Source organism: Pogona vitticeps, chromosome 1 (assembly GCF_051106095.1).
Source record: "Pogona vitticeps strain Pit_001003342236 chromosome 1, PviZW2.1, whole genome shotgun sequence".
In the NCBI taxonomy this organism is placed as follows: Eukaryota; Metazoa; Chordata; class Lepidosauria; order Squamata; family Agamidae; genus Pogona; species Pogona vitticeps.
In genome coordinates this window covers 85,066,447-85,093,864 of record NC_135783.1, presented here as the reverse complement: position 1 = coordinate 85,093,864, position 27,418 = coordinate 85,066,447, and the positions used below count along the sequence as shown (strand labels likewise).

General features: G+C 36.7%; 1 protein-coding gene across 1 annotated transcript in view; it reads left to right on the top strand.

The window, feature by feature from the left end:
* The window catches only part of LAMA2 (laminin subunit alpha 2), a 535,204-nt gene that overhangs the window by 439,369 nt on the left and 68,417 nt on the right, over positions 1-27,418 (top strand). The window contains exons 42-46 of the mRNA XM_072996866.2: positions 10-112; positions 14,414-14,530; positions 16,868-17,050; positions 22,667-22,821; positions 26,273-26,416. Of these exons, the coding sequence (XP_072852967.2) occupies positions 10-112; positions 14,414-14,530; positions 16,868-17,050; positions 22,667-22,821; positions 26,273-26,416 (702 nt within the window). The remainder of the gene's footprint in view (positions 1-9; positions 113-14,413; positions 14,531-16,867; positions 17,051-22,666; positions 22,822-26,272; positions 26,417-27,418) is intronic.

Sequence of the window (27,418 nt, the reverse complement as noted above, 5' to 3'; positions counted from 1 at the left end):
CTTCTATAGGTGTCTGGTCCAGAAGGATCATTAAAGGATGGTGCCAAGAATGCTCTACAAAAAAGCTTCAGGGTTCTTAATGATGCCAACAGGCAGGCAAATGATGTTAAAGGTATGTATTTTCCTTTCCCTGAGATAATTGGGTTTCATTCAAAAGCTAATGAGGAACACTGTGGTCTTCATGCACAGCCACCTCTTATTGTTTTTATTTATAATTCTGTCTCCATATGCATCACTTGATTCCAGTACGAACTGCATACACGCTAAAGCACAGTATCATATTTATAGGTTCAAGTTACATTTTCTCAGCTTCTCTTTCATATCTACAGAAAAAGCATGCAAATATGTTTTTATTCAGGCAGACTTTGAGCAACTGACTGGATGCTGAAGAAGGAAATTTTAAAAGAGAAGTCCTGGAGTTTAATTCTGATGTGCTTTAAATTTTCTTTTAATTTTTATGTTCAAACATTACAATATTAGCGTTTTAGTATTTATTGTACAATGAAACGTAGTTTTAGTTGTATCTTGCTGCTTCAGATCCCATTATTGAGAAAAAGGATATAAATTAAATTAAATGTACAGTGTTGCCTCGCTTGACAATGTTAATTCATTCCAGCGAAATCGCTGTAGAGCAAAAACATCGTCAAGCGAAATAAATAAACCCATTGAAACCCATTGAAAACCAGTTCAATGCATTCCAATGGGCTAAATACCTGCTCATCCAGTGAAGATCCTCCATACGGCAGCCATTTTCGGTGCCTGTATAGCGAGGAATCCATCCTAGAAAACAGCAGGGGGTCATTTTGAAAGCCATTGGCCATTTTGAAACCCGACGATCAGCTGCTTGCTGATCATCATAAAGCAAAAAATCAGTTCCCGAAACAGGGAACCGATCAACATGAAGCAAAAAAAACCCAATCTAAACATCGTTTTGGAATCGCTTTTGCAATCGCAAAACTTCAACGTTAAGCGGATTCATTGTTAAGCAGGGTAATCGTCCAGCGGGGCACGAATGTAAATGTATTTGTCTGTTTGTTAGACTTATACATGTCTCCTTTAGTGTGATGCACTACTCTGGGCGGTTTACAGCAATAGTCAATGACACATACAATAAAATTCTACTTCATACAAACAGTTAAAATATTAAGCAAATAAAAACAAATGTCATCAATAAATTCTCAATAAAACGATGGTTACAGAGGCATAAATCATGTAGGGTTGGTGTGGAAGGCCTCCCTGAAAAGCAGTGTTTTAAGTTTCCTTCTGAATTTTAACAGGGAGGGGAGCTAATTCCACAATCTGATAAATATTGACCAATAAAGGAGTAGCCATGTTCACTTGTAAGCCATATTGTCCTTAAAGACCAATTAATTTATTATAATATCAGATTAAGAGACTGGAGTCATCATCATCATCAGATAAAATGGAGTGCTCAGTTTGTCAAAAATATTGGCAAAATTAAACAGTAAGGCCACATAGCTAATAAATTCAAATTTATTTACATTTTATGGCCTTTGTTTACCTGTTCTCCCTCCTGTAAACACATCAATTGACAATATAGTTTCTACAATGTAGCAGAATCTTTTCTATGAAAACTTTTGCCACAATAAATCTACATGTGTTAAAAAGAGTACTGTACTACAAAACTCTATTTTGATACTAATCACTTTGGTTCTTCCAGATGGAATATTTGTTCTCCGTTACATGCCAGATTCTACATTGATTTTACTAGTATTTTTGCCACCATCCAAAATGTTTCTTATGTTTCACTCAGTGTAGTAACTTTTTTCCATGACTTCATGCGTATTTTCATCTCTCTTGACAGCATGGTTTATTTGCCATCTCAATTTGTTCTCAGAGCGAAAGGAGCATGACAGGGTTTAGCACTCTGGTGCTTCCAATTGGTTTATTTATTTAAAACATTTCTACCCCTCCTTAAGAGAAAGGCTGTGTACATGTACATGCTCAGAGCTTTCTAGTCAGAAGCTTCAGTTAGCATCAGACAAACAAGAACAAACCTCCAAAGGAAATAAATAAATAAATAAATAAATAAATAAATAAATAAATAAATAAATAAATAAATAAATAAATAAATAAATAAATAGAGAGATGTAAGAATTCGTGGTTACAGGAAGCGAATGATTTCAGTTATTTTTTTTTTCCAAAGAGGGTGCTACCAAGGGTGCCAATAATTTTGGCCAGTGCATTTTTGGGGTTCTGTGTGGGATTGTATCAAATTTGATTTTTTCTTCTCTGGTTTGTGTGTGTGTGTGTGTGTGTTGTTCCAACGCAAAGTAAAGAAATGAACATGTGAGTACCAAAAGATTTGCAACTGCAACAATTTTCTGAGAGAAGGATTGCATTTTCTGACAGAATTGCAAGGGTGCCAATATTTTTGTCCATGACTGTAGGCACCAAGCAGTCAAAAATTGACTTCTTTAATATCTACATAGTCCTTTTAAAAACCAGAATTCCAGTGGGAAAGCTGGTTGATCATTACTGCGATTCAAGTAGATGGTGAGCTGAAGATGTAAAGCCTTTCCCCTGTCCATTTTTATACCCCTGTACATGTCTTTGTCTCTTTCTCAATTTTTGTAAACAGAAAACAAATGTGATCTTTTCTACCAATGAATGTGCCCCAGTCCCTTCACCATGTTCATTACCACTTTCTGCCCCCTTTACAGCTCTACAATATCTGTTTTCAGATATGGTGACCAGAAGACAATTTTCTAAACCTAGTTGCACCACAGATTTATATAACGACAACATGCGCTTTTAAAAAATGTTTTTTTTTCTAACTGTGACCATTGTAGAATTTGACTATTTTAGAGCATCCATATACTGAGTCAACATTTTAATTGAGCTATCTACCATAATCTCAAGACCTTTCTTGGTCATTCCAGCTCATATTACATTCATGTCTGTACAAGTGTATTGGAAGTTGGATTTGTTTGTGGCAACTTTTCATTTTGACTTCTCAGTATGTCCTCTTTATTTTAAGTCCTCTTTCTAATGATGGATAGTCACAAAGATGAGACGCAACAATTTCTCATTTGCTGACTTTTGAAGGAAACAAGAAAACAAGCCAGCAAGCAGACCTGTCCTCCTTTACCTCTAGTATGACCACTGAAATCCCTCCTTCAAGCTAATTAATTTTTTTTTCAAAAAATGGTCCGTAAATGCTAAAGTTGTCATTAGCCAGTTTTTCCAAGGCTACAATATACATCTGTATCATGGTACATTCATAAAAACTCTTTTGGATTAATTAAAATTTGTACCTTTGATTTCTCTCAAGATTATTCAACAAGCTTTAACAGACAGCTTCTTCACTTGCATTTGTCGAGCGAGTATAATCACTTGATTTGTGTTGTGAGTAACTGTATTTAATATAACTTCATGCATTTTATACCTTAGTTGTCACCACCAACTGAAAGTTCTGCCTCTTTGAAGCTTCTTATAAAATTTCAAATTAAGCACTCATACATGGTCATGAAACCCTATTACCAGTTAATTGGAGGGTTATGAAGCTGATTTTTCTTTTTCATTAGAAGGTCCATAACAGTGATGAAATTGCATTGCCAAGATGTAAGATTTTAATGTTTTCTTCAGTGTTCTGTTCTGTATATATGGTACTATATTGTTATACATTACATTTCCCCTGCAGGGCTGAGTTTCTGGGCTCATAAAATAGAATTAAATTAATTGTTTTCAGTTGCCTCATGGCATTTGCTCCAAAATTATTATTAATATAAGCCTATATCCATAGCTTGGCATTTCTAGGTTAGAAGGAGTGCACTGAGGTAAGAAAAAACATATACAATAAAGTCTCCTTAGAATTTTCCAAATTCCCTATAGGAAACCCAGATCTGAAAGACAAATAGCAGGGTCTTTATAAAGAACTAGTAGACAGACGTGATCATTAGTTTAAAATTTCTCTCTCTGCACTACAGGTAGTACATTAGTTAAAGTAATGAAAACCCATAAACTATTCAAGTAATATATACACCAGGAACTCAGACCTGGACTGTGACAGAGACAGGAATGTTTCCTCACTGTGTTTTGACATCCATCTGATTTGTAGCCAATTACATAAGGTATAAAATGGCTGTTAATCAGGAAAATGCCATATATTACCACCAAAATAGTCCTTACAGAGCAAAATATCTGATCGCAGCTATTGAAATGGAGATTTACTCATCTCTCTCTCTCTCTCTCTCTCTCTCTCTCTCTCTCTCTCTCTCTCTCTCTGGGGTTAAAAGTTTGGAGGGGGAACTTTGAGAGAAATGGGTTTGGCCGCTAGCATTCTGCAAATTTTAGTTTCTTGCCTATGAATGACTAAGTGATTTTTTCCCCTGGGCCTTGTTCTGTGTCACAGTGAGGGAGAGATTTTTTGTCAGTACACAACATTTAAAGCAAGATAGATGGAAAGAAAAATATCCATTCAAAATATTCTGTATATGGAACCATTTTTATTTAACTGTACGGCACTTGTCTAAAGAAAGTTAACTGTAAAATCATGGACCAGAAATCCTATGGCATTTATCAGTGGCCATTCAAATATGGCTCATTGCATATTAACAACTAATAACATAATTAGAATAGTTTTTTAAGAATCTAGTTAAAACGTTTCATTTCAAATCTGCTGGTACATTCCAATTGTCTGACATGGTGTTTTCTTGCAAAGTACCTCAAGATTACAATTATTCTACTAATGACAGAACCTCGTTATCTATTTGGCTTATAAATGAATCTTATTTTAAACATTTGCTAGCATTCATATCATTACCATCTTCTTGCCCTTCTAAATATTCCACTTTTGTCTACTTCTGCAGTCCTGCATTTGCATGTATTGGGCGTAAGTCCTATTCAAGAATTGCACCTTTAGTGTATATAAGCTGGCAGTTTGAAATGGAAACCCATCAGGCTCTGTATGATGCAACAGTCTATATGAACTTATTTGAATAAAATTTCAGGTCAATAGAAAATAATGTAAAAAATCTTCAGATATTATTCTGTTACTTTACTCTTAATTTCATTGTAATAATGCATTTGTTTTATTTGAGAGCTGGTTCAGGCCATATCTATAGGCATTATTATATATATATATATTTTAAAAATGCTATCTCAGATATATTGTGAAAGGGAATGGGCATATTTTTATCCACCTATCTGTACAGTGGTACCTCGACTCGAGAAAGTCCCTACATAAGAATGATTCAAGTTAAGAATGGCTCTGTTCACAAAAAGTTGTGTTGATTTGAGAACGGAGCCTCGACTTAAGAACCAAAAAAGAAAAAGAAAACCCTTTCCTGCCCTTTTTTTAAAAACCTAAGTTCACCTTAGGTTTCTTAGAAAAAGAAAGAAATGCCCCCTACTGGTAAATACGGATTAACCGACTTTGACTTAAGAACAGCGCCTCGACTTAAGAATGAAAACAGCAGATACGGATTAAATGGCTTTCAGTGTATTCCTATTGGAAATGGTGCTTCTGCTTAAGAACGTTTCAACTTAAGAACACAGTCCCAATACAGATTAAGTTCTTAAGTCGAGGTACCACTGTATCTAAAGGCAAATAGTATGTTACCCAAGCGGTCACTTTCTCTAGGCAGTATTCTGTAAAGCCCAAATGGGAAGGAATTGAGAATTAAAACTGCACTGTCATACATCTGTAAGGAAGTCAGAATGTATGATCTTTTCACATGAGGTTGTCCACCCATATGCCTGCCTGGTATGATATGCAACCACAGAGAATTTTGAGTCTATTTTGGATAGAGGGGAAAAACTTTCCATCATCATTCAGTATTCTCAAAATATGTAGACAGCAGAGGCAGGAATTTTGACGGGCAAAACGGCATGGAGGCAGAAGTTAATTGCTCCCTGAACAGGAGGCAGAGCCTGAAGTGTATGTTTCCTGTCCTATACTTTTAATAATTTCCTCACTCTGTGCAACTCACATTACTTTTTGTAGACAGTGCAACTTGGAAAAGTTGTTTTTCAAACTGGTTCAATCACATTGGGCATCTCCTGTATTTCAGTTTTTCAGAAATGAGCTCCAATTGCAGGTTTTATGTGTAGTATGCAGTTTGGTCCTATTACGTTGGTACCGACTTTTTAGATGCCATATCTTTCTTCTGTAACAAGATTTATTCTAGTTATTTCTTTCTACAGAATATGGATTACCCTGGCCTTTGAGGTAGTTTCTAGTCTTCAAAGAGGGTGCACTGGTGTCTCTTTGCCCCATCTCCCACACCTCTCCCACTTTCTTGCATAGTCATTATCTCAGTTTACATTCGTGAATAAACTCTCATGAGCTTTTCTTTTGACTTGTTTCATAATCACAGAACCAAATATCAGCAAAAAGTAAAGCACTTTCATCAGTAATCATTGTCACTAAAGCATATAATAGTGACAGAAGTCAACAGTTCTTAAACTGTGTTCTTACACTCTTCTTTAACTGCACAGATCACTTCCTTCCACTTATATGATTCTTCATAAACATCTACAATTAGAGGATGTCTGGAAAGTGGTAGTTTAGAGACTTTCTTACAATATCTTATGCGCTTTTATGATTTTTTGCTTTTGAAGTTGGGTAGAGAAGGGAGCAGACTGGCTTTTTCCTGGGCTCTGCCAATGTCCAGGACCTGGACCTTTGTTTCAGAGGAGCCATGACAGAGGAATTAGAGAACCATGACATTCACAGAGGCATTCTCTTGGATTATATGAGGCAGGCAGTGGCAAAGCTAGGAAACATTACTTTTTTTGGTAGTATAATTTCTGAAATCTTCTAACCAGCAGTGCAGTGGAATGTCACCCTGCTAATTGGTCCCTGGAAATCTGAACAGGAGACAGAGCCTGAAGTTTTTCTGCTCTATACTTATAATAATTTCATCAGCCTGTGCAACTCACATTTCCTTTTGTAGACTTGGAAAAGTTATTTTTCAGACTGCGAGATCCTAGAGTCCCCTAAGTCAATGGCTGTGTGGGCAGAAGTAACTTTTCTGTGCTCTAGTAACATTTCATCACTCTGTTTGCAATTCTGAAGGGAACAAGCATACAACTCCTCTGCTTTGACAGGTACTTGCTGCTCCCTCAGTCCTCTGATCATATTCACACATTTTCAAACTCTTGTGTCCATCTGCACAGTCAGTTGCTTCAAATGAACCACTACGTATTACAAACCACACATGCGGTTGTGTTTCTTGTACTGTAGATACTTTTTAACTAATTTCTGGTTCCTTTAGGATGTTGTAGCACACATGCTCCTGAGCAGCTCTGCTTTTATCTTTATTTAATTTATTTTCTTTTCGTTTCAAAGTTTCACTTTTAATTTAGGCACTAGTGTCTTTTATTACAAAAGAAAAGGATTGCTGCAGAGAGCTGAGCAGTGTTGGCTTACAGGGAATTCCTCCACAGTTTTCTCTTCCACCCCTGGTGAAAGGGAGCCAAACCTCGACAAACTGTTGTAGGCTCCTCTGTTCTGAGAAGCTGATAATTTGCTGGCAGCCTGGGGACATGCAATACCACCACACAATAGAAGAGTAGAAATCTGATGACTATGGGGAGAGAGCTGCCTGGAAATACTATAAACAGCAAGAAATTTCATTTCAAGAAGATACAATTTGGGGTTAGTAGTAGTAGTAAAATAGTGTGGGAGATAAACAGCTGTCTTGGAAAAGGTAAGGAATGCAAGAGATGGATGTTGCCCAGAAAATTAGACTTGAAAGTCCCCGAAAGTCATTTGAAAAGAACTTTTAAGAATAATTTCTTTTAAATATTGGCTTGCATGTTAAGACATCCAGCATTTGCTTATTTCATGAAAAAGGACAGAAATAGATGGTGTTATTGAACCTCTGAGGAGAACAGGTGTTGCTTTCACTACATCTTCATTATAAAAGACAAACTGGGCAAATTGGAGTTCGCTGTTTCATCTTTACCCCAAAGTAGATACTGGAGGTAGATAATGTCAGAATTGACATTAAAATTGAAAGTATAAAAACGGAGCAAGCCTTTTTAAGTGACTCTCAGCTTATAGACATGATATTATTTCCCCCCCCCAAGTATTCCATCAGGTGCAGAGGATTACACCAATGATGATTACCCCATCTCTGAACTGAGAAAGAAGAACAATTACTCTGGTATTTTTGACCAATCCCTTGCCCTGGCAAGGAATACTAGGGGCTCTATGTCTCCTTCACCCACCTTGGACAATAGCCAAAACTGTAATAAAAGATATAGTTTGGCAGGGGGAAGAAGGATGCAAACAAAGATGATAGCACCTATGGAAGTGCAAGCAACTATGTGTATTGTATTCGTGAAGGCTTTCACGGCTGGGATCTATTGGTTGTTGTGGGTTTTTCGGGCTCTTTAAATGAATGAATGAATGAATGAATGAATGAATGAATGAATGAATAAATAAATAAATAAATAAATAAATAAATAAATAAATAAATAAATAAATAAATAAATAAATAAATAAAAACAGAATATGAGAGAAAATACCTTATTAAGTCACTGAGGAATAATAAGACACCAGAGGAGGCCTTTTTACCCCCAGAATTATTCAAAAGCAATATAGATTGGTGGGCTTCCCTACTGTTCAGTCTCTTTACACACATAAACAAGACTGGCTGTCTACCAAACGGTTGGAAAGCTAGTATTATTATCCCAATATTTTCGAATTGTAACCAGCAGGATCCCAACAATTATAGGCCAATCAGCCTGATTGACTTTTCATTAAAATCTATATGAAGCATCTTTTATATAAATTAGAGGACTGGGAAGAAGAAAATGCCATTTTTGTTGAAGAACAGTCAAACTTTAGGAAGGGATGCTCTACCCTACACAAATGTTATAAATTAAAACATCTTAAAATATGCCACTAAGGTTAGTCAGCTGTTTGCAGCCTTTATCGATTTAAGTGTGGCGTTCGACTTTAAAATAGAGCCGGCCTTTGGAAAAATTAGAGAATAGAAATATTGATCTTAGATTACTCTTATTATTAAAAACAATGTATACAGAAACCAAATTGAAGGTTAGATCATGTTTACATTTTTGCTGTTAGAGCTCCTGTCCCAAAGTATAAAAATGTCTGGCAAGGTTGCATTCTAGCTCCTTTCTTATTTAATTTTTACATTAATGATGTGGTGTCATTTGTATATAACCAGAGTTATCATATGCCTAAAATAGTAAATAGAGAAGTAACTATATTGTTACATGCTGATGACATGATACTGCTTTCAACAACACAAGTGGGCATGAGAAGGCTCTTGAAACAGTTTGATAGTAATTAAACTGGTTAAAACATTCAAAGAAGAGTCACGAATAATAAAGGTGAAAGCATATGACAGAAGGAAAGATATAATACCATCTAAGAAATCAACATATAACAGGAAAAAATATAAATTAAGCATAATAATAATGGGGGAAATGAAGGTTATAAATATTTGGCAAAAAAAGGAAAGAAGTATGAATTTTAAGCCTATTTTTCAGCTGATCTGATAAAATGGTTAAATGTGATAAAGCAAAACTACAGAGAAAAGTAATGGGTAAAGAAATTTTAGAAGAGAAGAAGAAGCTATATAGTAAAACAGTTGTAGGGGGGAAAGTAGTAAATAATAATAATAATAATAATAATAATAATAATAATAATAATAATAATAATAATAATAATAATAATAATAATAATAATAATAATAATAATTTATTGTCATTGTAAGTATATACACAGTATACCCATACAACGAACTTCACAGACAACCAGAGACCAGACACATGCACACACATAAAATTCCCCAAACACTCCCCACCCACTAAAAGTCCCCCACTAAAAATACAAACATCTACATCGCAGGCCAAGTAACACAGTCCAACTAATTATTCACTACTGGTGGTCTTTAAGCTCATTATTAATTGCAATTATAGCTCTGGGATAAAAACTATTGAGAAAACGTGTGGTCCGAGTCTTAATTGTTCTATATCTTCTGCCAGATGGTAACAGTTCAAAAAAGCTGTAAGCAGGATGGGAAGAGTCTCTCAGGATGCTATGTGATTTACTTAGACAGCGGGATGTGAAGATGTCATTCAGGGTTGGTAGCTGGAGCCCGATGATATTCTGGGCAATTTTAATGGTTCTCTGTAGAGCTTTTTTGTCCGCTACAGAGATACTCCCAAACCATGCCAGAATGCATGGATCATTATGTGTCATAATGAATCATTATGTGTGATAGATATTTCTGTTTCTGAGTTAGCTTAGGAGGATTCACATATGCTGGAACAAAGGCCACATTTATTACCTCTAGTTTGAAGACAGATAATATTGGAACTGATTAAGGTAATCCAATTCCAGTCTTGATCCAGGACAGAAACACAACATTTAGATTTAGAAGGACAAATAAACAGAAGGCATAAATTTTGCAAAGCTTTGCTGGGTTTGCCTCCATCTACTCCAGCACCTAGTATGAGAGCTGAGATTGGGATTACTCCAATACAATTTCATACCTAAGTTGGTCGGTTCATGTGTAACTTTAAACTTCTTAAGATGGAGGATTCCAGGCTAACAAAGAAAAATGTTTCTTAGAAAAATTAAATCTGACAGCCAAAACAACTGAATGGCTAACTGTGAACAGCAAATGCCAGCCTTTAATTTAATTTTACAATACTGTACCTACAAACTTTGAAATAGGCCCACTCATTTAGAAAGGGAAAGTTGAGGGACTTTTATACTCAGCAAGATTTCAATGCGATGAAGATTTCATGTGGAGCCCAAGTAGTATGAGGATATATAACATTACTTCATTGCTCTCTTATTTAATTTTGGTTACTTTTTTCTACTATATTCTCTAACAAATTTTCATATAAACATTCCTCTAGGTCAGAATATAATGTTTATATGAAAATTTGTTAGAGAATATACTAGAAAAAAATAACCAAAATAAAATCATTGATCTGTTGTCTGATGTTAATAAAGCAATAACAGATAGAGCAGTAACATTTGAAGTAGCTGTCCAAAGGTTGAGGGAAAATCATTTAAAGATCAATACAGTTCATTGAAAGGCCTTTTATTATTATTATTATTATTATTATTATTATTATTATTATTATTATTATTATTATTATTATTATTATTATTATTATTATTATTGTTGTTGTTGTTGTTGTTGTTGTTGTTGTTGTTGTTGTTGTTGTTGTTGTTGTTGTCGTCATTATCATTATTATTATCATTATCATTATTATTATTATTATTATTATAAATTGTGTGTGCATTTTCATTTGTTTTTCATTTGTTTTTAACCGAGTATTTTATGAGTGTATATATTTGTATTTGTGTTTTTGAATTTGCTGGCATTATGTTGTCAAGCTAACACTCCACATGTGTAAATACTTCTATTTGCAAATGTGTTGTAATTGTAATGGTGATTCAATGACCGAAGTGGTTGAATCAACATTATCTTACCTTATATTATTGTGTTGGCCTTTTGGTTGCAGGGGGGAAAAGTCTGAATTAAGCCCACTTGCACTTAAAAGGCAGAGAAAGAGATTTTCTGATGTCTATAAAATAAAATAATTCACTGGATTTTGTGCTATAGCTATACCATTGTGCTTAAGGTTCTCTGAGTGTTAATTTCACCGCAGGTGACTTCAAAATATAGCCTTTCAGCACATTCATCACTGGCAGAACCAGAGCAATTTCTTTAAATATTAATGGTGGGGGTTTTTTTTGGAACTCTACCCTCCGTTATGGATAGGACTCTACTCAGGAAATTCATTTTGGTTGTTGTTGTTGCTAATACTGGTAAAGCAATTAAAATGCATTTACAATATTAAATGGGAAAATATTAAACAGATGCAATTTGAACATTGGCATTAAGAAGATCCACGGAGGTTAAACTTATTAAAAACCATAAAAATAGTCTGTATCACTGGATACAAAGCTAGAACCAATTCTGAAATGTAAAATGAAATAATTAGTATAATTTGGGAACGTACTTCTGAAAGAAGCAGTCAGTAGCAGAGGTGTTCGGTTGCAGAACTCAGAAGTTAACAAGCTGCATTATACCTATCATATGGAAACTATTTTTAGAAGAATAACATCTATGCTATAAATTCTCAGCCACCCATCTCATGAAAGAGGTGCCAACAGGGTTTGAAGCAACATTAGGAAAAGTGGAATACCATGTCAGATTTAAAATGTTCTGATGGAATATTTGTTTTTGCAAAAACTAACCTTGTTAATATTCCTTGGTCTGAGGATAACCTTAATATGTCCAAGCATTCAGAATTATTACCTGCATTGCAATAATTTACTTTTATAGTGGTTGGAAATATTGTAGTGGATTCTATTCAGTGGTACACTAACAAAAAGCACTACTGCTTGTGGAAGATGGGGTATCTGACTTATACAAGTCTTTATCCACTGTAGCCCCTTAAACTTTTGAAGTATTGCTGCTGAGGACTGGAGTACTTCTACAAATGGTATGGGAAATGGCATGGAGTGCTGTACTGGATATGGAAGTAGTAGGACATTGTGACCCAATGTGGTTACTTCATAAATATATGGAATTATTTGTCTTACCCCTTTTGGAAAATGCACAAAACAGTAGAATCATGTTTTCTCCTAAATATGTTTGTGAGATAGGTATTTCAGGAGTGAGACCCTTCTTCATACATGGTTTGCTAAAACTGTTGCTCCAGCTAAGAACTCTTTGGGACATCAAATAAGGCAATATACTCTATGTCTTATTTTGGTGCTCCTCAGTATGCAGCATACACAAGTGCCTGGATGCTGTATAATTTGTTTCCTTGCATCATCTATGGCTTCTTTCCCAGATTTTGCCATCACTTCAGCTCTTTTATTTCCAGCAGGAAAATATCAGTTTGCTACAAATTTCTTCCTTTTCCTTCTGCAGCACCATGGCATTCCTTATTGAAGTGAATAAATAATGAGTGGCCCCTCTAAAATGATGCTTTAGTCAGCATTTTTCTTGGCAAAAACTACATTCTTTCCTGTTGAGATATGTATTTCAAAATATCCACACATTTTAAGTTGGAAAGCCTTAAAAATAGATTTTATGAACAATATAATTATACAAAAGCACCATTGTCATGCAAAATACTTCTCAAAGAATACTGAATTAATCCCATCAGTAGCCTATTGAATATTCCATTAATGTCCTTAAGATTCATGTCATTTTTTTTCATTTTCAATGGATATTAGTTTATTATTTAATCTACAACGTGTGTGTGTGTGTGTCTGTGTCTGTGTCTGTGTCTGTGTCTGTGTCTGTGTGTCTGTGTGTGTGGTGTGTTAAAAGAGAGGAGGGAAGGGGGAGAAAAAGAGAGAAATAATATTGTCAGTGTTGCCTCTAGTAGAGTTACCATCATTTCATGGCCTTTCACGGTGGCAAATAAAGGCAATGGGAACACAGTAAAATAAAACACTTTGTGACACTGCTTTGACCTCGCTGATCCTCTTTATTGACACATACTGAATAAAGTGCAGATTTAAGAATTGAAACATTCTAAGGTTACTGCACAGCAATGCCATCTAACAGCCAGGTCAGATGATGTTAAGGAAAACCTCCTGGGTCCTGTGTTCACTTCAGCCCTTATCATTGTATTGTTCAGTAAATCTTCTCTTTGTGTGATTTTTTTTATATGCAGCCCTTAGGGATTTTTTACATGATATTAAATTGTGCTTTTTTAATTATAAACACCATGTATTATATAGTACAAGCATAACAAAACCAAGTCTTCGGGTGTTATAAAAATCCTTGATTTAAAGTTCAAAAGTTGTGGTTGATATTTCTTCCTTGCTACGGTTCAGGTGCATCATCTTGGAAGGGTATCTAGAGATTTGGAATAGCTGTAGCTTGTAGGCATCCTATATGATGTGGAATCCAAACTCCTTCAAGCTTAGTTTAGTAGTTAACCCAATGATTTCAGATGAATTATTTATGCGGTGCTGTTGTGAACAAAGTGTTCACTTTGGACTACAGAGAATTGAATACAAATCCCTGCTCCACCAAAAATAGCTCCATGGATGCCTTCAGGTTGGTGATTGGTTCTTTGCTTCACAGAATTGTTGGGAGAATAAATTAGATAAGCCCCCATGTATAAGTGAGTTCTTTCAAAGAACGAGCAGTTGCACAAATGGAAGATAAATATATATGAACAGAACAATGCAGTTGAACTGTGACACAGCCTGGTTCTAATCAGAGCTTGGGTTTTTCTTTTTCATGTTTTTCGGATTCCAACTCCGTGGCTCCCCCAGATAATATCAACCATGCTACTTTAACATTTCTGGGAGTTATAATCCCCAAAAAAGGTGGAGAATGTTTGAACTCACCAATTGTCACATGAACATAGAGGCTTCAGAAAGCTTAAGTTAGCTTTTTGCTTTGTGCACTCTTTGCAGAAAATGAAGATAGCCTGAAAGGGATGCAGAACAGGTTGCAAGATGCAGAGGGAAAGAACTCTGATCTCCTGAGAGCTTTGAATGATACCCTGGGGAAATTGTCAGCAATTCCTAATGGTGAGTAAAGCCAAGCCAAACAATCTTCAACCAGAACTTCAGGTGCAGATTGCTCCTTAGTGGCAGAACCAACACTGAGGGATGCTGAGAACTGAAATCTGGAGGATTACACTTCCCCCCTCCCCCATCAATGATTGGAACTCATATATTACAGTCAATTAAGTTATGGAATAAGTTGGAAATTTGCAAATGGAGTGGTGGGAGGTGAAGTATAAAAGTAAATAAATAGATAGTGCTAAACTAACCTACTTAAATTTCAATTAATGTAGAGATACATATTTAATACGCTGAGTTTGATTTGGGAATTAGTGTGCAAAGAATAAGGGGTTGAACACACCTGCCAAAAGAGCCCCAGTGATACAGATTTGGCCATTATTTAGATTTTTTCATAATTTTCCATTTGCAAGGGGTGGAACGCGCTCATGCATCGGCACACTCGCGAGGGGGGTGCTCGCACACATGCACACGGCACACTCACAGGAGGCGGAATGCGGTCATGCACATGCGCATGGTGCGCTCAGGTGGGAGGGTGCTTGCGGGGGGGACAGGACATCTGTGTCCACGGCCCAGTCCTGCCTAGGCTGTGGACCACTGCCGGGTCATGGACCGGGGGTTGGGGACCCTTGTTCTAAGTAACTTTCTTTGTATGTCACACTGTGGTGGGCTCATTGCTCATCCACAAGGCACCATAGCAAAAGTCAGGGATCACTTCATAGTGAATATAGATCTGTACTCTTTCCCAACAGCACTTTGCTACTCTTGTCCACCTCAAACATCAAAAGGGAGAGTCCCAATGTTACATTCAAATGAGAAGTGTCATACTGCTGGCTTGAGTTAAATATATTTCTGGTTGTTATCGTGGTGGTGGTGGTTAATCTTTCACTTTTGAACTCTATGCGTGCATGCACATATATGTCTGCATAATTTTATTACTCCATCCTGAAATGTCTCTTGACTGTATTAGCCCTTCAAGGATGCTGCCGTGCTAGATGCCATAGAAGGATGAATGCTTAGCCTTGATTTTTTTTCCTTCTTTGGCCTGGCAGGAGCTGTCACTTTCATAGTACCCTTAATAGGCCAGTTAGAAGTTAATTTTTTCAAGGGAATGAAAGACAATATCCTATCACCCAATCTATCATTGCTTTAACTCATTTCTGCAAATTACCTCTACTTGTGTTACTATAGCAATCTGGTACTAAAACAATAGCAGATACTAGGAGGAAGAAACAAATGTCAGACAAAATTGATCACTTCCATGGAAATATCAAAAATCTGTACATGGAAAGGAGTGAAATTGATAGAAGTACTTTTCATCCAAAGGATATAAAGGCAAGCCAGGATCTGCTGCTAGTATTCTGCTCATGTGGAGTAAACTGGCATGACATCAGAGGCATTGTGCCATGTTTCATAAGTAAAAAGAACGATTCTCTGTGGCATTAGATTGAAGAGACAGACTTGAGTTATATATGACTCACTATGCCAGGTTTTGCTGGCTCACAGACATTTCTGATTTAAGAAAGGTTGGATCTAATTAAATGAGTTCACAAGCATCTGTGGCCTTTCCTTTGCCAGTGCAGGTGTCACATGGTGGTTTGGGATGTTTGCCAGGATGTGAACAACAAGAAGCCATGGTACAACCTGGCTCACATGAAAATTGTATACCCACATTTTTAGAGTATGAATATTTGAGTTCCAGACATAATTATTCATCAATCAGTTTCTTGCACGTATATGTTAGTAATCTTCAGACTTTACAAAATCGATAATGTCAAAAATGACAAGTTTTCATACTTGAAATATTTAACTGGGTTCATCTTAAGCAATATGTGACGGCCACACTTGCTGATAAGATCACAGTGCAAAGTTGTGAGAGTGCACAGATCAGTTTTGACTCTATTTAGGATTAACAGGTTTCATGACAGGACCTGGCTAATATGTGGTTTACTCTCAGAATAAGTTATAATAAATAGCCAAAATCCTATTGGCAATGTGCAGTTGCAGAAGGGACTTCCCACTGATTAACAAAGTGTTGGTTGCATTCTTGGCTGCATCCCTGATCATGTGACTGGGCAAGAATGCAACCAGCACCTTGTTATTGAGTGGCAATCTGCCACAAATATGCTCTTTCCCTTAGGCAAGTATAAATCATTAATAGAATTCTGACCATTTTTTTTGATAACTTTCACTTTTTAACAACACCAAAATGTACTTTTTAAATATAAATAAGCACAAGAGTGTCTAACCAAGGTGAATCTCTGTGCATGACATCTCTCTCTCTCTCTCTCTCCCTCCCTCTCTAATTCTGATTTCCTCCTTTCACCCCCTTCCTACTTACAGATACAGCTGCCAAGGTACAAGCCGTCAAAGACAAAGCCAAGCAAGCTAATGATACTGCAAATGATGTACTGGCTAGAATCAGAGATCTCAACAAGAATCTCTTAGGGTTAAAAGACAACTACAGGAAACTTGCCGAGGATGCAGCCAAAACAAACGCTGTGGTGAAAGATCCCAATAAAAACAGTAAGAGTTTGTTCTGCAAATCTGCTTTTTTTCCTTCTGAATTCCGAACATTCTCTCAGTTGATAAATTCATATCTTCCTACATTTTAAAACATTTAATGCAGGTGCTACAGTATGCTTTACTGAGGCTATGAAGGACAGAATGCAGACACGTGTGTACATTGCTGTTCTGTGTGCTTTAAATGAGAACTCCTTATTAATTTTCTTACTGAGTTGTTCGGCATCTCTCAGATATTGCATGGTTAGCAGTACGTTTTTCGAAAAGCCATCCTCTAGATTCTTAAAACGTTTCAATTAATATGAAAATTTTTAGCTCAAAATGTTAATAAAGTCCTTGAAAGATCATTCCCAGGACAGTGGAAATAATGGCCAGCTTTTGTAGTATGAACATATCATCTTGGTCTATGAGCTAACCTTTAAAGGGGGAAGCATGGGAGAAGAGTTTAATAAAGCTGTCTTTTGGTTGTAGAAGATGTATTATAGCCTCTTGGGTAATACAACTATGTTAAAAGCATATTTTATGCTGATCTCTTAGTTATATTCACAGGGTGGCACTATGTTTCACTGAAGAAAAATTGAGCATGAATGACTGCAGCTTATCCACATGACCTTTGCCCTTGCCGTGACATAAGAAAGGAATATCCATTTCCATTGGATGTCACTGATACACAGCAGGAAAGCTTATAAGTGTTAGACCTTCAGAGGAATTACATAGATAAGCTCTGTACAGACCAGAGAAGAATGGAACGGAATCGTAGTAACAGAGGTTGTGTCACCATATTAACTACAAATCTGTACTTTATTTTGAGAAAGGAAAACAATGAATGTCATTTGGGACTTCTAGTTTTTCAGCTGTATGCAATTTAGAGTTCATAGTGGGAAAAAAAACTGAAAACATAGTAAGGTTACTGTTCTACTCCATTACCAGGGTACCACCCAGCAAAGGCAAAAAGAAGACAGAGCAGGACCTACTGTTAGATCTGAGCGATTTTCATATATCGGCAAGGGTCTGTTACAACTGCAGTCCCTCATTAATGTTGTCCCCCTAAATAGGTTTGCTGAAAAATAATGCTTGTGTGGATAACCAAGAGACATTTGGGTCAAAGGCCCATTGAACCCGGTTCTGTAGTGGTCATAAGAACTTTGGTAGTGCATATATTTGGACATATTCTGTCCCTTGATTTTAGGGTATGATAAGCAGATGAAGTTCATATTTTACCCCTCTCTCATATGCATAAAAGCAAGCTAAATTTCAGTATTTCGAAGCTTCTGCTGACATAGGTAGACATCTTATCTTGAAGGAATTCTGCCTCCGTTGATACACTAAATGTATAATCTAGTTGGATCCTCAGTCTTCCGATAAAAAAGTAAGTCTGAAGTCTGTCCATCCCTCCTGTAGGACATATTAACATATAGAAAGCTGTTCTCCAGTCCTGAAGTAAATTAACTATAATAAAGAGATGGAGAATGTCACTCAGGCTGATTCCTTGTCTATTCCTCTTCCCCAGTCACACATTCATTTTTTATTTTCTTCTCTGCAATACATAGCTGCTATAAGCATTATATTTACATGAGTTGCTTGCCAACCATAGTTCCAAACCAGAGTTTGAAACCATAGGAACTCTTGTTCAAGTTAACGATACACAGCAGTAAACCCAGCACAAAAAGATAAAACTAACATTACAAAACTAAAATGAATGGCGGGAGAGCTGAGAGGAAGATGAACAAAGGAGCATAATGGCTATCCTGCATAATTAAATTGTACACCACTCAGAGAGTGCTCTGAGCACTATGGGGCAGTATATAAGCAACACACTTCTAACTTGAAGCAGAAAGATCACCTCTGTTGTGAGTTATATGTGCAATGGGCCAGATTAATTACGTGCCATAAAATCAATTCTGACTTATGGGGGCCCTCACTGGGCTTATAAAGTACTCTGAAGTGGTTTATCAGTCCTTATTTCTCATGCTGCTCTGGGATAGTGAGGATTGCTCAAGGCACGGAGGTGGCAAGATGTGTATCTCTGTCAGTCACACCTGCTCCAGATGATCTTGGCTGGCCCCTGTCCTGGAAGCATGGTAGGGATTCAGACTTCCTAGCCAAGTACTCCTACACACTGAGCTATAGGGCATTAGAGCAATAAATAAAAGCTATAATGGATTCCCTGTTCTTATTTCCAGTAGCCCAAGCTTACGTACATTTACTCTTTTGATTAGACAGGCTCTTAGAGTGCTGTCCCATGTGTACTCAGAAGTAAATTCCACTGAGTTCATCCAGGAACCCAGATACAGACTTTTGACTTATGTTGTCTTGTTCTGTGGCAGTATATCTTGGTGATCAAATATGCATGCCAGGAGAAAAGATTCACATGTCGAATCAGTGCCAGGCAATGAAGTTCTCCAGTTTTATGTTTAGTAATCCATTGTGTGTGTCAGTGTTTGTCTTTCAAATTCCCTGTCTTACACGTTTCTTCTTTTTCTTTCTTTTTGTCTTTGTCTCCCAAACTTGCCTCCAGGAATCAGTACGTATGAGGTTTTAATTTTACAATAGTTTGGCTTTCTTCCCTTTTCTGTATGTTTATATGCTTCATTCATTTTCTCATGTATACTTGCATGTTACCTATGCAAGTTGCTGCATTAAAAATAGCTTATTATTTCACTCTCACTAGCATTCCAGCAAAGATGCTAACACTGCCATGCAGCCCAGCAGCCTGTGCCATTTGGAAGGGATAAACATCAGCTCAGTTCATATTATTCAGGCATTAAAGCCCCGGGTGAAACACTGAATTAAAAAATGGCAGAAAAACAAAAATCGTTGTCTTATTGAAAGGTCAGGTGGAAGAAAGATTCTTGAAAGCTATGGCTCTTCTTTTGGAAGCTCTGTGTGTTCCAGCAAGTCAGATATACATCTGTATTCTCAATTCTGATAAAGACTTGCTGCTTCTGTTATTTTTTATTTTATTTTAATACATTCTGATTGCATCCCGAAGATGAATGGACACTAACACAATAGTACAACTGTTCTAAATCTTACATAAGAAGAAGCCAACAAAAAAATTGTTTTACCCTGCATTAGCTCCCATTTTGTGGAACTGAGGCAGATCTCTGATGATAGAGAAATCTTGGCATAGCCACAGACCCACAGACCTAAGGGAGATTTCAAAATTGCAGTCACAATTGGTAATAGCTAGTGATCTGTTATTGCTAACACTTTCACTCTGGCTAATCATCTAAAATGTCAGCAAGAGAAAAATTATGAATGGGATAGATATATTCTATTCCGTTCCCCATATGTCATGTACCACCAGGACTCAGAAAGTTCCAATTAAATTGATTGGAAATAGATTCAAGAGAAACAGAAGGTGTTGTATGATATAGTGCACGATTAGTTATGATCCTAGATATTAATGAGAATTATTTGCTGGGCTTTTTAAAGTGACTGGACATATTCATTTAGGATGTGTCATGACAGGTGGATTCAACTTCGCTTTGTACCTCTGTAGATGCTAGATGTGAAAAAACAAAAAATGGCTATTGTTAGTATGCCTTCTTTGCATGCTTCCCAAAACACTGAATTTTATCCAGCAAGCCAGTAATCCTAAACCCTGCAGTGCAAACATAAATGGGGCTCCATAGGCAGGGCATCCCAGTAGCCACATCTCTAAAATCACATGGCTTCCTGCTGTTGATCTCCACAGATTAAGGAGGGACATCTGAGAAGGGAAGCCTGTGCACACAGAGTTGTGTGTGTTAATTGGGGTTTGTGTATTCAGAAGCCTGTGCTGTTCATAGAGCTTAGATAGTAACTTTTGAAAAGAAATAGTTATAGTTACAAGGTCTCTAAAGTAACTAAAATGCCATTTTTAAAATGATCAGCATGGAATGAGCCACAGGTTGATTATTGAAAATACTGTCTCCTCCCATCTACCTAATAATCAACTTAACAGAGCACAAGGCAGAGTGCTAGCCAACACTAGAACCATGTGCTATTACTCCTTCACCTCTAAAAGAATTCACACAACACTGTAATTACAGAAGTAACTGATAAGTTATTAGTTAATTGCAAAAAGTATTAAATTACCCTTGACCTGTTACTATCAGAATGTCACTTAGTTATCCCTTCATTTTCCCAAAAAAAACTTTAATAATCAAATGGACAAAATCCTATTGGCACAGATTAAAGCACCTGAAACAATTAATTGAAAGTAATTGGAAACTTCTTATCTACCTGTTTCAGCTTCTGAGGCTCCCTTCTGCCCTGAGGAAGCCTTCTGATGCCTTGGAAGAGGGATGGGAAGCTTTTAATAGTAAAACAGTTGCTGCCTGGTCACGACTGCTGGAATCAGGACTGCTGGCAGCAATTTGACGATGATCTTTGACTATTAAAAGAGTCCCCCTTGCCAAGATTCCCAAAGGCTTCTTCAGGGCAAAAGGAAGCTCTAAGGAGTCTTGAGAGTTGAAGCGGAGAATAGGAAGATTTAAATTAATGTCCAGCACCCCAGTTTGGTTTACGCTGGTGGAACAGCAGGATTTTGTCCAGTATCTCTTAAATCAACTTTGTAACAATCTGTAACAATTGATAACTAGTTATTTCAAAGCTCTGCTTTAGGGAGATGTGAAATATAGAATGAGCTTGATGCTCCTTTTACACATGGAGCCCACCATGCACTACACTGAGGTAAGTATACATTAGTTGATGCTGTTCATGCACACCCATGCTTTAAATGGTACAACACTGAGACTGTGTGAGACAAAAAATAAATAAATAAAGACTTTTATGACATGCCAGTTCAAATTGTAAATATAAACATGCATTTTAGGAGTAAAGAAAACATCTGAGAAATGTCTATGATGGGCCCTCATGATTATTCTTCATTTCTGGAGTGGTTTTTAAACTCATTCCCTTTTTCTAATTTGGGATCACTGAACTAATCAATGCTAATCACTTTACTAATAATGACCTACTGCTACTTTTATCCGGTATTCAGTAAGGCAAGAGTAAAAGATAGATGCTTGCAAACTGCATTTTCCGTACTCTGACCTCTGACTGCTGGCCTAGGCATATTACAGGATCACAGTTAACTCCCAGACAACATTATAATCACAGACCCGGGGTGCCCTTTTTATTCTTGCTCCCTTGCTTCTGTTTTGCCTTTTGCCTTTGAGCAAAGCTCAAAAATGCTGTTTAAGACATTTTGCTTTCTGTAAAAATAAACTGATAAGAGAATGCCATTTTGGATATAGCTATTTGGTCTTAATAAACTATGGTGTATTAATTTGGGAAGGATTATATAGCCCATGTATATTCCCCACCTCTCCCAAGCCCCTCCCAGGGTGTTTTTGGCATATATTTATTTTAAGTTACAACTCTCTGGTACGCCTGACTCAAAACTACAGTGTAAAACCCAAAGTCCAAGATGAAACCTCTCTCCTGTTGGAGATTATGATGGGAAACTTGTTCAGAATAACCATCCTGCAAGTCCTGAGGGGAGAGGACGGGCAAAAAGGGAGTATTTGAGCACAATAGTCACCCTGGCTTTCAGTGCCCTCCTCACTATTTACTAATGGTATTTTCATCTATTGCTTAAGCTCATATGTTGTTGTTTTTTGTACAAAGTTGCTGATGCAGATGACACTGTTAAAAACTTGGAAAAAGAGGCAGATCGGCTGATGGATAAGCTTAAACCAATCAAACAACTTCAAGATAACCTAGGGAAGAACATCTCTCATATTAAAGACTTGATCAATCAAGCCAGGAAGCAAGCCAATTCAGTAAGTCGTTCTATTTTAACAGCTTGCATTATTTCTTTAGCTGTTTTATTCCATTCATTCGAAAGAATACATAAGAGCTGAAGAAAACTATGTTAATAACTGGGACAAGGAAAGCTGGGTAATGTTGGATAACAGCTTTGAATACCACCATGGGAAATGTTTCCCTTCTGTGCAAGAAGGAACCGGAACCAATGTTTGCATAATCAGTGTTTCCATTATAGCACTACTGTCGTGGTAGTCCAGGGAAAGACATTTTTAATATTACAGCAAGGAAAACTGAACAATGGCTTAGATACCATTTTCTGTCACCCAGTAAAGCCAGCATGTGTTTGATGTTGTATGACCAATTAAAAATTAAGATTGTTTCTGGGGAAAGGTTAGTGTTCACAAGGTTCACCTTTAGTATATCTAAAGCAAAACTTTCGTATGTGGTGTGATTGCATTGACAGATTGTAACTTATGAGATTTCATAACACAATGACTAGAATTGATGAGACAACCTTCTCTTCTGACTCCATCCATGTTTGTATCATTTCTTGCGGTTTGTACATGATCTGTTATGAAACTGCAGCTCATTATCCTTTTTTTCCTCAATGGTATGTCATCCCATTCTTACCTTACTACTTCATATCACATAGGCCAAAAGAAAGATAGAAAGAAACACCAGAAAACTCTTTCTCACAACATGGTGAGAGATTGAGGACTTGAATATTATATTCAATTACTGTTATTTTAATTAAAATTTTACCACAGATTTCCCTTTCTCCATGCACATGTTTATTTTTTATTTTTTTGCTTATTTATTTATTATAATGGCACTTCAGTTGGTTGAGAGTGGTAAAATCACACACATACACACACACACACACACACACACACACACACACACACACAGAGAGAGAGAGAGAGAGAGATACATATATGTATAAAAAACTCCCTTTGAGGTATTCCTGATTAGTTTCATCGTTATGGTCTGTGATGAAGACTATTGCTGGGATAATAGTCACAATGTGGATCAAATATCCTTTGATATGCATCAAGTGTATCAAAGGATATTCCATCTGTATTGATGGTACACTCTTTTAAATCTTCTCTTGTTCTGTGCTTTGGACCTGGCAGCAAGTAAGGACTTGGACATTCACCATGTATTTTAATGACACACATTAAAATATAATAAATAAATCCGTAAATCTATTGTACATAATAATTTTTTGAAATCTGTATTAGTTGTTCAAAAACTGACATTATGCTCACAGTTATGGCCCAGCTATCTGAAAATGGTGTGGTTATATTATAAGCAAGCATTGCCATGGTATGAGGAAGCTGACAACACCTTTGCAGAATCACCAAGAATATTAAGTGGAATTGCTTTCTCACTTTCTTGATTTTCTTCACCTTGTGTCCTTGGGTTAAGAGCATCATTTTCTAGCCTCATTACAGAGTCCCAAATCTGTCTTCCCAGTGTAATTACATTTTAAACTCAAGGATCAGCTGGTAATGCTAAATTTATTTGCCATCTGACCCACAAGAATCTGTAAAGGAAATCCCTAGAGATGAATGTTCAGTAAGCTACTGTTTAATTCAAGTCAAAGCATCATGCTGCTTGCTGAAGGAATACAAGAAGGAATAATAGCAATGATAAAATATTCTGTTTGGTTTACAAATAACATTTTGTATAAACAGAGGCAAGGCAACAAATTATTTCCTTCACCTCTGACACAGGTTTCATTCATAGGTTTCAAAGCTGTTTTCTTAATGTGAAAGATGCCTCTGACTAGATACTTTTGTCTTCCCACCCTCCACCCAGCAACTGTGGATGGAAAAGGCCCCCAGATGGAAATTCAGTAATGCAGCCTTTGTGGCAGTTACAGTTATACCACCAGACTTCATAAGACCTGTTTCTGGGTTGTTTTGTCAGATCATATTTTTACATACATATTGTTGTGTCTACCAGTGCACAGCTTGGAAACAACACACTAGAAGTCATGTCACAATCCGTAACACATTGCTTTTTGGGAGGGGCAGATAACAAGGGCAGAATGCTGTACTATCAGAAATGACTGGTAACATTGTTATTTTTTGTGTGTTACTTTTGCTCATCATTTTTGGAGGCTAAAAGATGTGGGATTTTATGTGTGTGTTTTTAAGCCAAACTAGTAGGCCAAAAGTGACGAGGGTCACGAAGAGTTGGACACGACTTAACAACTAAACAACAAAGTAGGCCATATTTGTACTTTTTGATAATGTAAAATGTAAACTAAGTGTCGACATTTGTAAACCCAGCATTCACTAATGTCTTATTTTTGAATCATTAAAATGTTTTAGTTTTCCACTGTGTAATAAAATTCCTATATATTCCTAAAAATCTTGTCCCACACTGGATATGTTCAGTCACTCTTGCTGCTCCCTTGATAGCCAAAATTAAATCCTATAGTTTGTGTATGGAAAAAAGAAAATTAATTTATCTATACAATTAAAAACCACATCTCAAGGTTCAAACGGAAGAAAAAATCCAAAGAAAAAAGCTATTGCTTTGATTTGGATTCCTGTCTTGTGCAGGGGGTTTAACTCAATGGCCTTACAAGCCCCATCCAACTCAATATTTTTATGATTCTATTATTACAATCCTATAATTACCCACAAAAATATAGAAGATATGGACATAGCAAACTTTACCAGCTCCTAATATGATATTCACTTGCATAATAACCGATCTGTATTTCTATGTTAAGGTTTGAACTTTGAAAAAACTGAAATTGTTTACCATTTTGTTTGTTTTCGTAACAGGACTCTTTAAGTTCAATAAACCAAATGGTCCAGAACTTTACAGAAACTTTTATTATAATCATATACATGTCAAAGCCTTCTTACATAATGGCAATAATATTACAGTAAGCAGCAAACTAACACTTAATGAGTGTTATATAATTAGTTTTAAGAGCTAAAAGGGTTCCTCTGAGATTAAACTAGCAGCAACTCATAGTAGAATTAAAATACGTGAAAGGTTTTCACAAGAACGTAATAGCAATGAATACATTCAAAATAAGGTAGCAAATGGACTAAAAGTTCCACATAGGCCATGTGCTTAGTTTCCCTCATGAATTCATTAGTCACTTACTTATGAATATATTCAACAACTGTGTTGTCATAGCTGACCCTTGTCACAATCAGGTATTCTAGTCATCTTTAAGGCAAAATAAGGATGTCCATGAAGAATGGTAGAAAAAAATTGCCACACCTTGCAGTCCAGATCCAGCATTCTGGAAAGTAAAGTGCCATTCATTCCATGTGCTTAATTTCAAGGAACCACATGCTGGAAAGGTTTTTTTTTCTTTTTTTAAATGTACCTGTTGTGTTTGTTTGGGAACACTTGCAACTTTTATCAACAGTAATGGAAGTATAACTGCAGATATAACCTGAAATTTCTCTCCTGTTTTGTTTTCCATTGTAGATCAAAGTATCCGTGGCTTCTGGAGGCAACTGCATTCGCACATACAAACCAGAAATAAAGAAAGGAAGCTACAACACTGTCATCCTTAATGTCAAGACAACAACTGCTGACAATCTGCTTTTTTATCTTGGAAGTAACAAATTTGTAAGTCTGTATTTGTTTTATAAATGTTTTACAATCAAATATGTATCCTGATACCTATGGAAAATAAAAGCTAAAAATCTAGTCATGAGCCATGATGAGCTAGGTAGAGCAGGAAGGGTGCCAGGCCCATACAAGGCCACATGCCATTGCTGCATTGCTACACTGCTATATCCATGCTCTCTTCAGTGGTCCATGTAGTTACAGCTCCTGCTACTGCTGCTGCTCCTCAAACCACAGCAAAGTACTCCTGTTACTGGTTCTTTTGCAGCCAGTGGTGAGGTTTTCCCCCTGGTGGGCTCTAGACAGCAGAGTGCTGACTCCTCTCTTTGCAAAAGGAATCCTTCTTAGAATGAGGCATCGTGACTGAGCAGGACAAAACACCTGCCCTATCAATACTTAGCAATATTTCAAATTTAAAGTACTAAAACTTAAAAGAACTTTTCTCTAGAATGAAGACATTCCGGGGCTGTCCGAAGGGCTGATCTAATCTAGTGGCAGAAAAATGTTGGAAGGATAAGTGTAGAGACAGAAGGCTGAGGGAACTAAGAATCACTTGCAAAATCTTGGTCATCATAAAAGAAAACAAAAATTTGAAAGACTTGGGTTCAATAATGATTAGGAATTTTACAAAGTACACTGCCGGCAGATACATTACATATTTGCTGGGAGTCTGGTACAGGTGTAAAAGCTGAATTAAAGAATTAAAGTGGCCTTCTCTTGTTTCTATTAGCCATGAGAATCTCATTGGGAGGGAAGCGTAAGCCATAGAAGGGGTTAACAGTTCCCTCCTGCCTGCTCATAGTAACAGTATGAGTGACTCACCCACTCCACATTATATGAAAAACATCATAATTGCCACTACAACAAGCAAGTCAAACTTCTCTGATATTTGATTTGACTTTTTTCTTTCTAATTTACCGTATTTTTCGCACCATAAGACGCACTTTTTTCCCACAAAACGGGGGGGTGGAAAGTCTGTGCGTCTTATGGAGCGAAGAAAAC